Source organism: Calidris pugnax, unplaced genomic scaffold, assembly GCF_001431845.1.
Source record: "Calidris pugnax isolate Ruff unplaced genomic scaffold, ASM143184v1 scaffold20, whole genome shotgun sequence".
In the NCBI taxonomy this organism is placed as follows: domain Eukaryota; kingdom Metazoa; phylum Chordata; class Aves; order Charadriiformes; family Scolopacidae; genus Calidris; species Calidris pugnax.
Window position 1 is genome coordinate 18,202,529 of NW_015094510.1, and position 13,613 is coordinate 18,216,141.

At 39.5% G+C, this 13,613-nt stretch overlaps 1 protein-coding gene across 1 annotated transcript; it reads right to left on the reverse strand.

The window, feature by feature from the left end:
- Positions 1 to 3,924: 3,924 nt before the first annotated feature.
- On the reverse strand, positions 3,925 to 13,535 carry NHLRC3 (NHL repeat containing 3). Its single transcript, XM_014966202.1, has 7 exons — positions 13,408 to 13,535; positions 12,088 to 12,240; positions 11,079 to 11,226; positions 10,338 to 10,538; positions 8,831 to 8,922; positions 7,118 to 7,230; positions 3,925 to 6,623 (listed from the first exon to the last, which is right to left on the reverse strand). Exons 1-7 carry the CDS (start codon positions 13,489 to 13,491, stop codon positions 6,395 to 6,397), a joined length of 1,020 nt encoding a protein of 339 aa, XP_014821688.1. The 5' UTR covers positions 13,492 to 13,535; the 3' UTR covers positions 3,925 to 6,394.
- Between the last annotated feature and the right edge of the window lie 78 nt (positions 13,536 to 13,613).

Sequence of the window (13,613 nt, forward strand, 5' to 3'; positions counted from 1 at the left end):
CGCTGATGATGGCAGCTGAATACAGTCAAGGATTTTCAACAGACTCTTCTTCCCCTTCTCTCTGGTATTTCTAGTTCCACTGTAGCCTTCCTGAGATTAGAAGGGGGAAGAAGAGCCAGAACTGCCTGCAGTATTCAAAACGAGCATTCACCAGGAATTCACATAATTACGTTGTTTGATCATCTGGTGCTTTCCCAGTACCTCCCATTATTCTCTTTGTTTTCTGACTGCTGCCGAGTTTGAAAGCTCATATTTTCACAGAACAATCTTTTATGAGCCTGAGATCATTTCCTAACTGGCAATATATATATCAAAGCTATCATTGTATATATAAAATTAGACTTCTTTCTACTAATTGTACCTGATTTTATATTTATCAATGTTATATTCCATTTCCCATTTTATTGCACACTCAATCTCATTACATCTTTCTGCAGCTCTTTACAGCTGCTGTCTTAACTAGCCTGAGTAGCTTGGTGTTGTCAGTAAATTCTGTCCCTGACTTCCCAAGTCCATTTCCAGATCATTTGTCAATATATTGAGCAGCACAGAACTAGTTTTTTATATACTGCACTTATAATATTTTAATTAGTAATCCATTATTATCCCTTCTTTCTTATCCCACCAAATTTCTTTATGGGCACTTGGCAAGAGATGCTGTGGAAAGCCTTTTGAAAATTTAAGCAAATTTTATTAGTCAGATCATCCTGACCTACATCCTCAGAGATTATTCCAAAGACCTGTAATAGATTTAATGGTTGTGTGTCCAACATAGCTATTTTTTTTCATTATGGTTTATGTCAATTGATAAGGCACAGCCATCAGTTCTATTGGATCTCTCCAGAATCCTCACTCATAGGTATGGGTTTTTTGTTGTTTTTTTGTTTGTTTGGGTTTTTTTTTTCTTTCTTTAAACCATATTTGCCTTTTTTTTTTTTTTATCTCTGGTACTAAGGCAGTTCTAAGCAGACATTAGTATTTCGGAAGTCTTCTGAAAATACTGAATTACCTTAATGAAATGACCACCAGCTAGCAACTTACCAGTTTGTCTTAATAAGCCATTTACTGACACTCCAATTTCAGCCACATCTTCCCATTAAGACCCTGTCAAAGAAAAAAATAAACGTTAACAGCATGGGAAGTTTGCTAAGGACTTTAACAGCAAGCACAGATTTTAAAACAAAACAGAACAAAACAAAACTATCTATTCTGGTCTATTCTTCCAGAAGGTTTCCTTTACACCTTGACCCCCTAAGCCACCCAAATCCTTTGACAACTGTCCAGAGACAGTAGTGCACTGCGAGTTAAGGGCAGAAACAAATTCAGCCCCATGAAATCCCAGGGAGGTGGCATTAGTCCTGCTCAGGGCATGGACAGTTTTAGTGCCGGCAGTTCTAAGAGCCAGGCTGCCTGTCACGCGGTGAACACCCTTGTGGATTTGTTTGTTGTTAATAATAAATGCCATGAAAACATTTTGAAATTAAAGCCTTAGCCGTTTTCCACTGCGAGGCATGTTTTCCGATCTATACAGTTTAGGTAAGGAGCAGAACAAGAGATGACTCAGTCACCATCTGTAGGTGACTCCACGGGGGACAGAGCAGATATTTCTCCCGCTAGAGAGATCTCCAAGCCAGCTGAAAACAGAAAACACGAGGTTAAAGACAAATGAGTCCAGATTAAACGTAAAGCCTTCCCTTCATAATGATGCTTATTGACTACAAAGGAGGACTAAAATAGATAGACCTTATTCAAGAGTTAGATTTCTTAAGTCTTACTTTGTTTGTAGGAGACCCCATCATATCTCAGACAGCATTGATGGCTTCATTCCTGATGTAACTGGGCAAGATTTTTTTACCTCTGTTTTGCAGATGCAGTTACACGGTCATATTTGGTTTCCTCAGCCTCAAAACCTGTGATCTTATGATAAAGTGTGTCCACTCATATCTCATTTGTATCGGTGTTACTTTGGCTTTTATGCAGTAACAAAGCATCCTGTGTGCATAAATTGATATGCTCCGACTTTCAAATTTCATACAAACAACATGACTTTGAAACACTGAAAGATTCAAATGTTTTGAATCATTTACCTGAAGAAAAGTCCGTGTTCAAACATTTTGACGGCAACTGCTGGCAAATACAATTTTTGCAGAAGCAATCTCCCCCAAAAAGTAGAATTAAATAATAATAATACAAAATCACAGCAAGGTTTTTAGGTGAAGGCTGAGAAAGGAGAGGTAGAATAAAACTGGTAAATCAGATCCAGTGAGCTTAGATCTAATCTCTTTCAGGGTCACTTCTGTAGGGAAATATCCTGGTATTACTCTTTTGGTATAATTATGCTGCTATAGTTTTACTATTATAAATTATTATGTTTCCAAAGCAACATATCAGGGGTAATTCCATTGAAATCAATGACATAAGGAGTAGAAGAATTAATTCACCATACCCAGTTGTCTCTGGACACAGAATTACTGGTTTGTTGTGGTTTTTTTTCCAGGAAAAACAATGGAAATCAATAAAAGATGGACATAAATCCAGTAGTTATAAGCCAAAATGACTATAATACAATTATATGCTTATGTTTAAAGCAATCTATTTTAAAAAGAGAAAGGAAGTCTGGAGCAATTCATTATCTTTGTTGCCTTACTCCAAACGTTTAGAAGCTACCAACGGTTTCCATGTACTAGTACACAGCTAGGCTGAGCTTGCCAACCATCAGCAGGGCGTTGGTGCCCTCTCATGTTTTATACAAGCAACTTCAGCGACTGCAAACACTTCTTGGTGATGGATCACTTCTGAGAAGGCTTCTCAGCTTACAAATTGTCAAGAAAGTGTCAACTAAGATAACTAACTACTTAGTGCTTCGAAAAGGTTAATAGCCACTTTAAGGCCGTGAGCTTCCTAAGAGGATAGGAGCAGACCCACTGACATAGCAGTGCACCTTCCCCCTCTGCTCTTATTGAGGCAGTTCATCCTCACTACACTCATCTTGCAGGGCACAAACCTCATTCAGGCTTCTTTTGTTTTGGCCAGACGGGTATTGTTAATCAACTGATGACTATAAAAACAGAAAAAAGAAAAACCAAACCAAAAAAACCCAAACCAATGAAAAAAAAAAGGCTGGTTAGCATCACACATCACAGCAAAATCAAGATGAACTGTATTAATAGTCCTGGTCTTACCTCCTGGGAACAATCTAGGTACTTACCCAAATAGGAGGACCAATTAAAAAAAAAAAATACAGCGAAAAATTAAGAAAAATTTTTTTAAAAAAGTCTGCAAAGTGGGAGACATCAAAACATGGAATACTCCCATTACCTTTGCCTGGATACTCCAGAGATTACTTCTTGCACTTGAAATTGGCACATATTAACTAAAATTAGATTTTTTGAGGGGTTCTAGCAACAACCTTCTGTTTTCTCTCTTGTCGACGCTGTAGTACGTTATTTTTCTTCTTGTGCAAATATTTCTAACCCATAGTGAAATCCCTTCTTAATCTTCTGAAAACTAAACAGATTGCTTGCTAAATCTTTTCTGGAAATAAAACCTGATTCTATATTAACAAGTGTTTTGTTAGTTTGTTTTTAATTTCCCTATTAGTGTCAAAAGGGTATACAGTTTAAACACAGGTTTTTTATACATGGCACTTATGTAACTCATCGTATCATTTTGCTAATTAGTCAGAGGAAAACATCTCTGAGAGCTTTATGTGAATTTATTGATACATAAATTAGAATGTGTGAGATGAGCCGCAGAAATAATAATGTATAAAGATAACATGGAATATTTGATTACATTTGAATGTTGGTATCAGAAATTATTAAATACCTCATTAAAGCGCTGAGGATTTCATATTTAGAAAAGTAATCCATTGCAATGGAACGTATTGATATTAGTGCAGAAATAAAGCATCTGAGCCATTTATAATGGGAAATTCTCAATTTATTTTATCAAATTATACTATTAGGCAATTTTTCAGAAATCAGCTTCAAGAAGATACATAAGAAAACCTTCAGAGAATTAGCAAGCTAGTGCACAAATCAATCATTTTCTCAGTCTGGTCATAGACACAGAGGTAAAAAGAAGTGTAAGCATCCCAACTAGTTAACAATGAGCATCCCTTCTTATCACAGACACCCAAATGCCAAGAGGCAAGGCACATTTTGGCTCCATGGCCAACTTCAGTAAAGCCAGACAAAACTGGATGAATGCTCCCCATTTCCAGGGGCTGCAAAAGCCCATGTAAAGAGAATTGAGAGCAGATCCACACAGCAAACAGAACCTTCTAGAAATAACTTAATTGTCAACATCCAGAAGTGCACTACTCCTTTACTGAACACAGAAGCATGTTCCCAGAGAGCTTCGAGTCCAGTTTCAAAGGGATGCGACAAAGGAAATATAAATAAGGAGAGGATGTGGTGAGGAAGGATGGACATGTCTGAACCCCTTACATCACCAAGATACTATAATATCATTCACTATATTTGAGTGTTATAATTTTTTTAAAGAAATCCACCTTGTGTAGGTGAGAAATAGCTACATTGCACACAGAGCAGAGATCCCTGAGCTAGTGGAGATCCAGTTAGAAAATCCACACAACCTGCTGCAAGGCAACATGGACCTATCTGTCCAGGTCTAGAGGAAGTGCTGCTACTTCTTCAGCTCATAAATATTACTTACTGGCTCTCATTCAAGTCCACGTGAATGATGGATCATATTTGCTAGCGTGTAACCCTGAACTTCTGGTTCTTAGGCTTGCACGAGAGCAGCCAGCTTAGATCTGCTTTTAGTGTTGTGGATGTAGCCAACAACAAAGCATTCACATTTAGTGCATTAATCTCAAACAGTACCGAAATCTGGCCATCAGTCTCCACACCTGGGTAACTTTCTATAGACCATATGAATCTGACTTTTCTGGACAGGTTTCCCCATCCACTGACCCAGAAATTTATGACCATAGGCAGAAGTCTGCTGAATTAAGATGCATTTCCTTTTGGTAATGTTTACTGAAATGGATATTTCCCATCAGAATAATTCTATTTCCCATATTCCCTTTCTAACGAAGTTGAAAAGAAATGGCCTCTCTTAGCTGGTAATTAGCATTAAAATAATCCACACAGCAGAATAAGTGTGTGGAAACAGCAAAAATCCTCCCAAATGTTTTGGAGAGCTAGGAGATAAATATGGAATGTGGATCCACAGCTTTACAGAGGTAAACAGCTACTCGCTGTCTCATTTCTGCCGTGTCATTTTCCCACTCCCATTTTCCCATACCCATTTCCCTCTGTGTTAAAAAGTGAACTAACTTAAAATCTTGTAGCAACATTTAAAGAAAACGGAACCACCCTGGACTGGGAACAGAAAGAGACGCTATTTTTTAAGAACAGAGCTTGGAAACATATGCTAGGATATAGCATAAGAAACTTATCTCTAGACATTAATGGAGTAGATACAAAGCAGTTAAAAACCCCCAAATCAAAACAGATGCACTGCTGTTAACTGACAGAGCTTCAATAAGATTGGGAGAAAATCACGTGTCTCCTAGTCCCTAATGCTGATTAAGACTTTCCTAGCAAATTGCAATTTGTTTATCTTGAAGAACTTAAATTTGAGTTGAACTTCAATATGTTCCACTATGAAATCTTACGGAACAGAAAACTCATGCTGATATAAACCAAATCAGGTTAAGAATTGATTTAGTTAAGAATCAGTACTTGGCTGCTGTGCACATACTTTTAATTTAGTTTGAAGTGCCTGCTATCAATTGAGCTGAAGTTTATTTGTCTTACTGACTTCACCACTTTAGGAAGGGCTGAAAACTTAGATTTCGATGCTTATGTCATTAAATACCTAAGGCAGATGCCAGTATCGGCACTGACATCAGTATCCAGCAGCATCTTATTTGACATCATAATGTATCTCTGTATTCAGTGTTAGGCAGTATCAGCACAATGATTCCAAAAATCAAAAAAATATTAAAATTAGGTGCTCGCTTTCGAGGAAATAATTTATACACTTCTTTCAGACAGTTCTGGCCTTCATTTAACAACACATGGGCTAAGTAGAGGAGCCCCAAGATGACCTAATACATTTAGTAACAGCAGCTGTGTTTGTAGAGTTTTATATAATAAAATGAAGATACTTATCAAAGTCATTTTCCAATTTCCAGCAACAAAAGCAAAAGCCACTGCAGCGTTACTAAAATGAGTAACAGCTCAAGACCAGGTCCTTCTCCAGGACTGCAGAACAGCCAGGACAGATTCGAGCTCTACACTTCTGGGAGCACAATGTTTTGTGCTTGTCTAAGGAAACACAAGCTACAGAAAACTCAAGAAAATGTGGTCATAGGTCTTGTATGTCTCACAGCTTGTGCCACAGCAGTTGCAGGAAACCATCAGCTTAAAGGTATGTATTTTTGTACTTGCTGGGCTCCGATCTCTGCAACATAGACTGCTCCACTCTTCATGTCTACATCCACAAGGTGTGGTTTGGTTTCATCTGCCAGCTGGATTGCGCCGACCATAACACAGTCCCCAATGGAGCCAACTGGTGCTGCTGCCAAGATCGCTAACCGGTGGATATTCATCTGGGCTACAATCAGGTATTTGTAATTGGCAGTAAATCTGTGAAAGACAGAAATATATTTTTTTCAGTTATGAACTTCGTATGACATCTCATTTTAAGACAACTGTACACTTTAAAAGAAACAAAACCTCCTTAACAATCAAGGTTTTGAAGGCTACAACAGACTGAATACAGCGAAACATTGAGAATTAACTTGTAAGTCTTGCTCTAGACATTGCTGTTCCTCGAGACAGATTATGCTACAGAAAATTCATTCAAGACAATCTTTATTCCTGTAAAAGCTGCATCAATAAGGTCAACAACACACAACAACTTAAAATGAAGTTCCCAGTCCTGCACTCAAATCCAAGGGGCTTGTTATAAAGCCAGGATTTCCTTGTCAAGATACAACTGTGCAGATCTTTGCACCCTATTAGTTAAACTGGTAACTCTTTGGCATCAGGCATTAAATATCAATGTTTTAATTCACCGGTAATAGTACACCTTATCCATGCAATTGCATGCTTCTAGATGATGAACTGTTCAATAATACCTGACAGAATAGGGCCCATCTTCTAAAAAACAGCTGCTCCAAGACCCAAGCCATTCCCCTGTGACTTTATCAAAAACCTGGATTCTTTTGTTGTCTCTGTCTGCAACCCATACCTGTTAAGAACAAGAATCACAGCTGTTCACAAATCAAACACATTAGTTTCTTATGCAGGCAAAGTCTCCTGGAGTAAAAAAAGAAGTACACCTTGGATGCATGAACCTCCACATTCAAGACAAAGTAAATAGATACGATCTTCCAGATATAAAACAAAACCACCACACAGTTAAGATACACAAATTATTTTATACTAACAGAGAAATCAGTGCCTTCTCTTCATTTTTGTGGCTATGATACGGGTATATTTGGTAGAACTCTGCTCCTCCCCGCCCCAGTGAGGACATATTCCCACTGATTTAATTCTAAAGATACTGGCCTGACACCCATTAACAATTTGTTTTTCAACAGTAGTCTCTTTTTTGATCCAGGCCTATGACGACTGCATCTACAAACACTATGAAATGCCTAATACAACGAAAAATGTTGAGCAACACTAAGAGCATTTTCAGTATGTTTTGTCTAGTCAGTTTTGTCCTTATCTCCGTTCCACCCCGTGCTAACTGGGTTCACAAACACTGCAAGCTGGCCATACCATCAAACAGTTCCAGTGAAGGCCTCTCTTGTATTGCAATCACTGAAATTTTAGCTGGTAACAACTCAGTCTGATAAATGAACTTCATTACTTTTCTGGGATATCACCCGCAAGGAAGCAATAAACAAGTTGACCCTGAGACTTTTCATCACTATTTTTAAACAGAACACTACTACAGCAGTCTCTTACATTTCTTAGGAATTGATTTCTAACGTAGGCTGATGATCAACACTGCATTGGTAATTAAATTGTAGCCCATCACAATTCCTGTCTTTGAGTGTATATACTCATGGCTACCCTTCAACACAAAGTGGCCACGTCCCTCTTCTCCCTCCCACCCAGCCGTTTTTGGCAGAGAAGTGATTTTATATATGCTTCTTATTCTGGTTCAGACAGCATCAGCAGAATTAGCTCAAATCAGTGATTTAAGATGTTTTAGTCAAGTAATCTTATTTTCCCTGAAACAGATTAAGGAATGACTGCACAAGTCCTCTATAAGAGCAGCAGGGCAAAGCCAGACTACAATTAACACCTGGCAGAAGTAGACTCTTGAGCTGCATGCAGAAAGTGACTGACGTTCACAGCTTCGCCAGAGCCTTACTATCATCTTAAATTTATTTGGAATTTCCAAATATGAAATTAAGTTAAAAGCCCCCTGAAGAAACTTAAGCCCTTGGATAGATATATTTCACTGAATTTCACTGAATTTCTAGAGTTGGAAGGGACCATAGAGATCATCTAGTCCAACTCCCATATATTACAGAATATAATTCTCCTGCACTTTCACAAGGGCAATGTGTTAGAAACTGCAGGAGGAACAGTCTGTTGTTACATGGACACTGACAACGTAACCTGGCAGAACCCTTGTGTTAATTTTGCAGCAGGATCTGCAGTGGGAAAGAAACTTCAGCTTATGACTGCTCTCACCCCGAAAACTAACCCACATAGAAATGACCCACATCACAACAGTTCAATTGAAAAGAAATACAATTTGTTTTGTTCAAACAGATGTAAGCAAGTCTGTCAGAAGACAAAAAAAAAAAAATTCTCCCTTTATTCTTTACCCGTCCAAAAGAATCCAGTGTTACACTGTGAGGAATCTTGAACTGACCGATGCCGGTCCCATTTGTTCCAGCCAGCCATATCTCTTTGTAATCTAAACAGTGAGCACAATGAAAGAGAAAAGTAAAAAAAATAATAATAAAAAAAGAATATCACAGCATGAACAAATAAAATAGCTCTACTCATTCCCTTGCAAAGTTACATTGCGTAATTTTTAAATGGTGGAATTTCTAAACTGAGGCTTTTTAAACACAGTAATACTGATACATAAACCCAAGAAATACAGGAACTACTCCAAGAACTGTGGAGGGTGGTGGAGCACTGGAACAGGTTGCCCAGGGAGGTGGTTGAGGCCCCATCCCTGGAGATATTCAAGGAGAGGCTCGACGAGGCCCTGGGCAACCTGGTCTAGTTTGGGGTGTCCCTGCTGACTGTGGGGGGGTTGGACTAGATGACCCTTGGAGGTCCCTTCTGGCCTGGGAAATTCTATGATTCTATGATTCTAACTACTGTATTTTTATTAGTGGATTAAGGAATATGGTTTCAGATATGTAGCTACTAGTACACAAAAGCCATAGTCTAAGGCCCTGTTAAGCACTGTATTTATTTATATATATATATATATATGACAACAGTTGGCTGATTATGGTATTGATTTGTTTACTAAATTGAAACAATCTGTTGTTCATTTCAGTGGCCAGTCTGGCCCAAACCCTGACATTTTTGTTCCCTGGCAGTCTTCAGTTTTAACAATTTACCATTTTGCAAACTAGATATTAGCAAAGTGACTGTTTTATGATAGCTCAAAGGAGAAATGGTTGCTCCATCATTTTTCCCCAACTGCAGACACGCACAGACTCCTCACTCACTGCCCTAACCAACTCTGACCACCTAGCTGGGGAACATAAGCAAGCTAATTAGAATAATGGAATAATTTAAGTATAAAAGATCTCCAGATACCATCAGATCCAACCTCTGTCTCAAAGCAGGACTAGCCTTGTAACAAACCCAACCCTGAACTTAAATTAGGTTATCATAACTCGTCTAATTTTGAGCATCTCCAAGAGTGGAGACTGCACATCCTCTCTGGGCAAACTACTCACTGTCTGATCCCCCTCACCGCGAATCTTTCCCTCCAAAAAGCAAGTTGAAATTTCCCCTTTCTTGCATCTTTTGCTTAGTGTCCTCATTCTTCACTGTGCATCTCCAAGAAACATGTGGGTCTGTGCTCTCTATACCCTCCTATTACTGACTTGAAGACAGCAATAAGAATCCTCCTTAGCCTTCTCTCTTGAAGCCTGAACAAACAGTCTCTCAGCCTTTTGTCATAAACAATTAGGAGATTTCTCCTGAAGTTACAAGCATTAAAACTGGACCCAATCCAACAAAGTCTTCAAACTAATGTTAAATGACAGGTCTACCTAGCCCTCGCATAAATGTATTCTCAAGCTGTGTTATTTAAATTCAATTTTCAATAGTCAACTACGACAGAAGTTCATTTTTCCATACCGTTGGACAGTTTGAGCAATCTGTTATTCATTCCTCCATCTCCATCCACAACATAGATATCTCCACTTTCCTCTACGAAGACCTCAGCTGGTTGATCAAATTGGAGGGGAATCAAACTTGAACCAGCATTACCTGGAGTGCCCAAGGTCTGCAAAAGTTTACCCGAAGGGCTATATTGTTTCACAGTGTGCCCATATTTCCCTGAATTAAGAAGAAACAAAAAGAAAGTGCAAAAACATCTTAACAAAACAAAGTGTAAGTATTACAACTAATTACAAAGATTAAAAAATAAAATCTCCTGATAGTCACAAATTGTATTAATAAATCAAACAGACAAAATTCTATAGTGAGAACATGACTGTGGGTTAGTAAATCTATAGGCTACAATTGAATTAGGGCTACCAAACCTAAGACAGAAGATAAGTCTAGACAGAAGATTTTTTCCTCCCTGATACTTCTCCTGGGGAAAGAAAAAAAAAACCCAAACCACAAAATAAAACAACAAAAAACATCCTCCAAAAATCTTGCTTACTAAGTTCAGAAGCTATTAGCAGACACACAGCTTAGCTTGTGAACTGTCAAGAATATTTTGTGCAGCACCTGAGAAGTTTGTTTATGCAAGAAAAGCACAAATATGTCTCAGAATTATTTGAGAAACTTAAATTAGTTGTTTTAAGTAATATCTGCAATATTAGCATTTTCTTCCCCACCTAATACTTCTCATATCACCACCATGCATACCTGTTCCAACATCTGTGATCCATACAGAACTATCTGTTGGGGTGTTCAACACAAAGATACCATGAGGCATTTCAACTGTATCATTCCAGGAGTAAAGAAAATAGCCTTCCTCTGAGAATACAAGTACCTTTGGTACATTGTCTCCCCTCTGAAAAGGCAAAAAAAAGGTCTATTAAGAGAAAGCATTAAGCAAGTTATCATATTTTTGAAAATTCCTGTTGGTAAGGTTTTGCAATGTTTCATGAATCACGAGTCTCCTGAGACTGTCTGCTAGACCTCATTTTTTCCAGCTAGAAGACAGAGAGAATGGTCTAAGTTTAGCATGCAAAACCTTCCACTCATTCTAGACTTTCAACTTAAATCACATAAAGTCCCATTTTAAGAGCAGCGAAGCTCCTGCAGCTATCTTGGTCTCCATTTTCAATCATGTTTTTACGTTCTTGCTGAAAAACATGCCTAGCATAACACAGGCATGAAAAACTGTAACTGTACTTATTAGCTGTATGGTACTCAAGTACTCATATGGTGCTTTAATTAAATCTCACCACTTTTCATGGAGAGAATGTCTTATCCATGACCTAGAAATACCAATGCACAGAACTGGGTAAAGCAAGTAACAGAACTCCAGTTACTGTAACAGGCTGAAAGGGCTGTGTGGTTTTGACTTCACAGGACAAAGGCTGAACGAGTAGAAGGGGACTAGTCAGTTGCCCCAGAAACACAGTTCACCTTACAGTTAGAGAAGAAGCATCTGTAAATCAGTTAAATTGGATCATGCATTCATATCGCAGAAATGTAATGCTTTTAAAAGCACAAGCAAGTCCAGTCCCAGAACTGCTTTCAAAAAACGTATACAGCAGACAGATCTATACTCATATCTTCACAAATTCTGATACAATAGCTATTCATATACATACACACATACATACATATATTACTCTAAAACAGCCACTTTAAGAGCAAAAATACACTAGGTTAACAAGGAGAGAAATATCGTATTCTCACTCACTTGTCCCACATAGACCAAACCATGAAGAGAGTCAACAGCAACACAAAATGTTTGACCAGTGAAATATTCTGGAATTTTAGGCCAGCCTATGTCCAGCTTGTACATCTGCTGCTGTCCCCTCCACGGGGAGGGGTAATCAAATGCATTTAAAACCTGAAAATACAAAAATAAATACCCTTAAGTAGTTAAATCCCACAATGGTGGGATCAGAAGAACCAGCAGTATAAATTAATTTTGTTCTGAAACATTGTAAATTGATCTACTCAATTTAAATTAAGAAGACAGATAAACAGAAATAGGCTTGTAGCAGGGCTTTCGGGTGCAAATGGGAAAATTGCAACAAACTGGAAATTAGCTAATGAAATCCTTTGGGTTGGGGAGCTCTGGAATTAGAAGGCAAAAAACATACTCTGAAATTTCTTACATCAAAGCTGCTATTACTATCTGTAAGTCACACTCCAATAAGTAAAGCAGTAGAGAAGGTTCCAACTGCAACAGAATAAATAACTACTTAAGAAGACGAGAAAAAGAAAAATCAGGATAAAAGGAAAATACAGGTCAAGAAAGAAAACTAACTCTTAGAAATGAGGAAGTGTAAGATACTAGGAATGGCAAAACTCAGGCCGATGTTTACATTTTAAAGGATAATGGAAGAAAATGATCTTCCACCTTTTTGTTCTACTTTTCCAGCAGAAGAACGGAAGCCAAGCACAGCTACCCTGTGGCAAGTACTGGATGGAGATCTAAGCACTGAAACAGAAAAGATCAGGCTAGAACTAAGCAGTAACTAAGTGGTGGCCCTGAAGGACCAGGGCCATGTAACATTTCCGTTAATTGCCTCACCAGAAGTAGGGACTGACGACAGAGATCTACGAACGTTTTAAGACAGACTAGACTATCATGAAGGAAAAGTAATTAAGCAGGGAGAAAATTTAAGAGTAAATGCTGCAAAGTTATTGTCCTACAGATTATGAAGTTTTTCCTTGTTACACGGACCATATTGCTTGGAAACCCCTGAAAAAGAACCCCCCAGCACCCGCGTTTGCCTCAGGAGAGCCCCATCACCAAACCTCGGCCCAGAGCCACCTAAGCCGGAGAAGGCGCGGGAAGGCACCGGGACGAACCGGGTCCCGGGGCCCAGCCCGCACCACTACGGGTCCCCGAGGAGACCCGGGACCGGCTCCAGCCCCCACCGCTCTCCTCCCCCGGGACCTGCCTTCGGGCCGGAAGCCGTAACCAGAGGTTTTACACAAAGCTCCCGCGCTTCGCCGTCACCTCCTCCCTCCCTCCGTCCCTCAGACCACCACCGCCGCCTCCCACCTGCGCGCCCCAGAGCAGGGCCAGCAGGGCCAGCAGGCCGCCGGCCATCACTAGCCACGGCCCCGCCGGCCGCTTCCGCTTCATGGAGGCCGGAACGGGCGGGACGCGTTGCCATGGCAACCACGTGACCGGCACCTCCCCCGCCTCCCACCACCGAGGGGGGCCAGGGAAGGGGGGCGGGAAGGGGGGCGGGCAGGGCTGCCCCC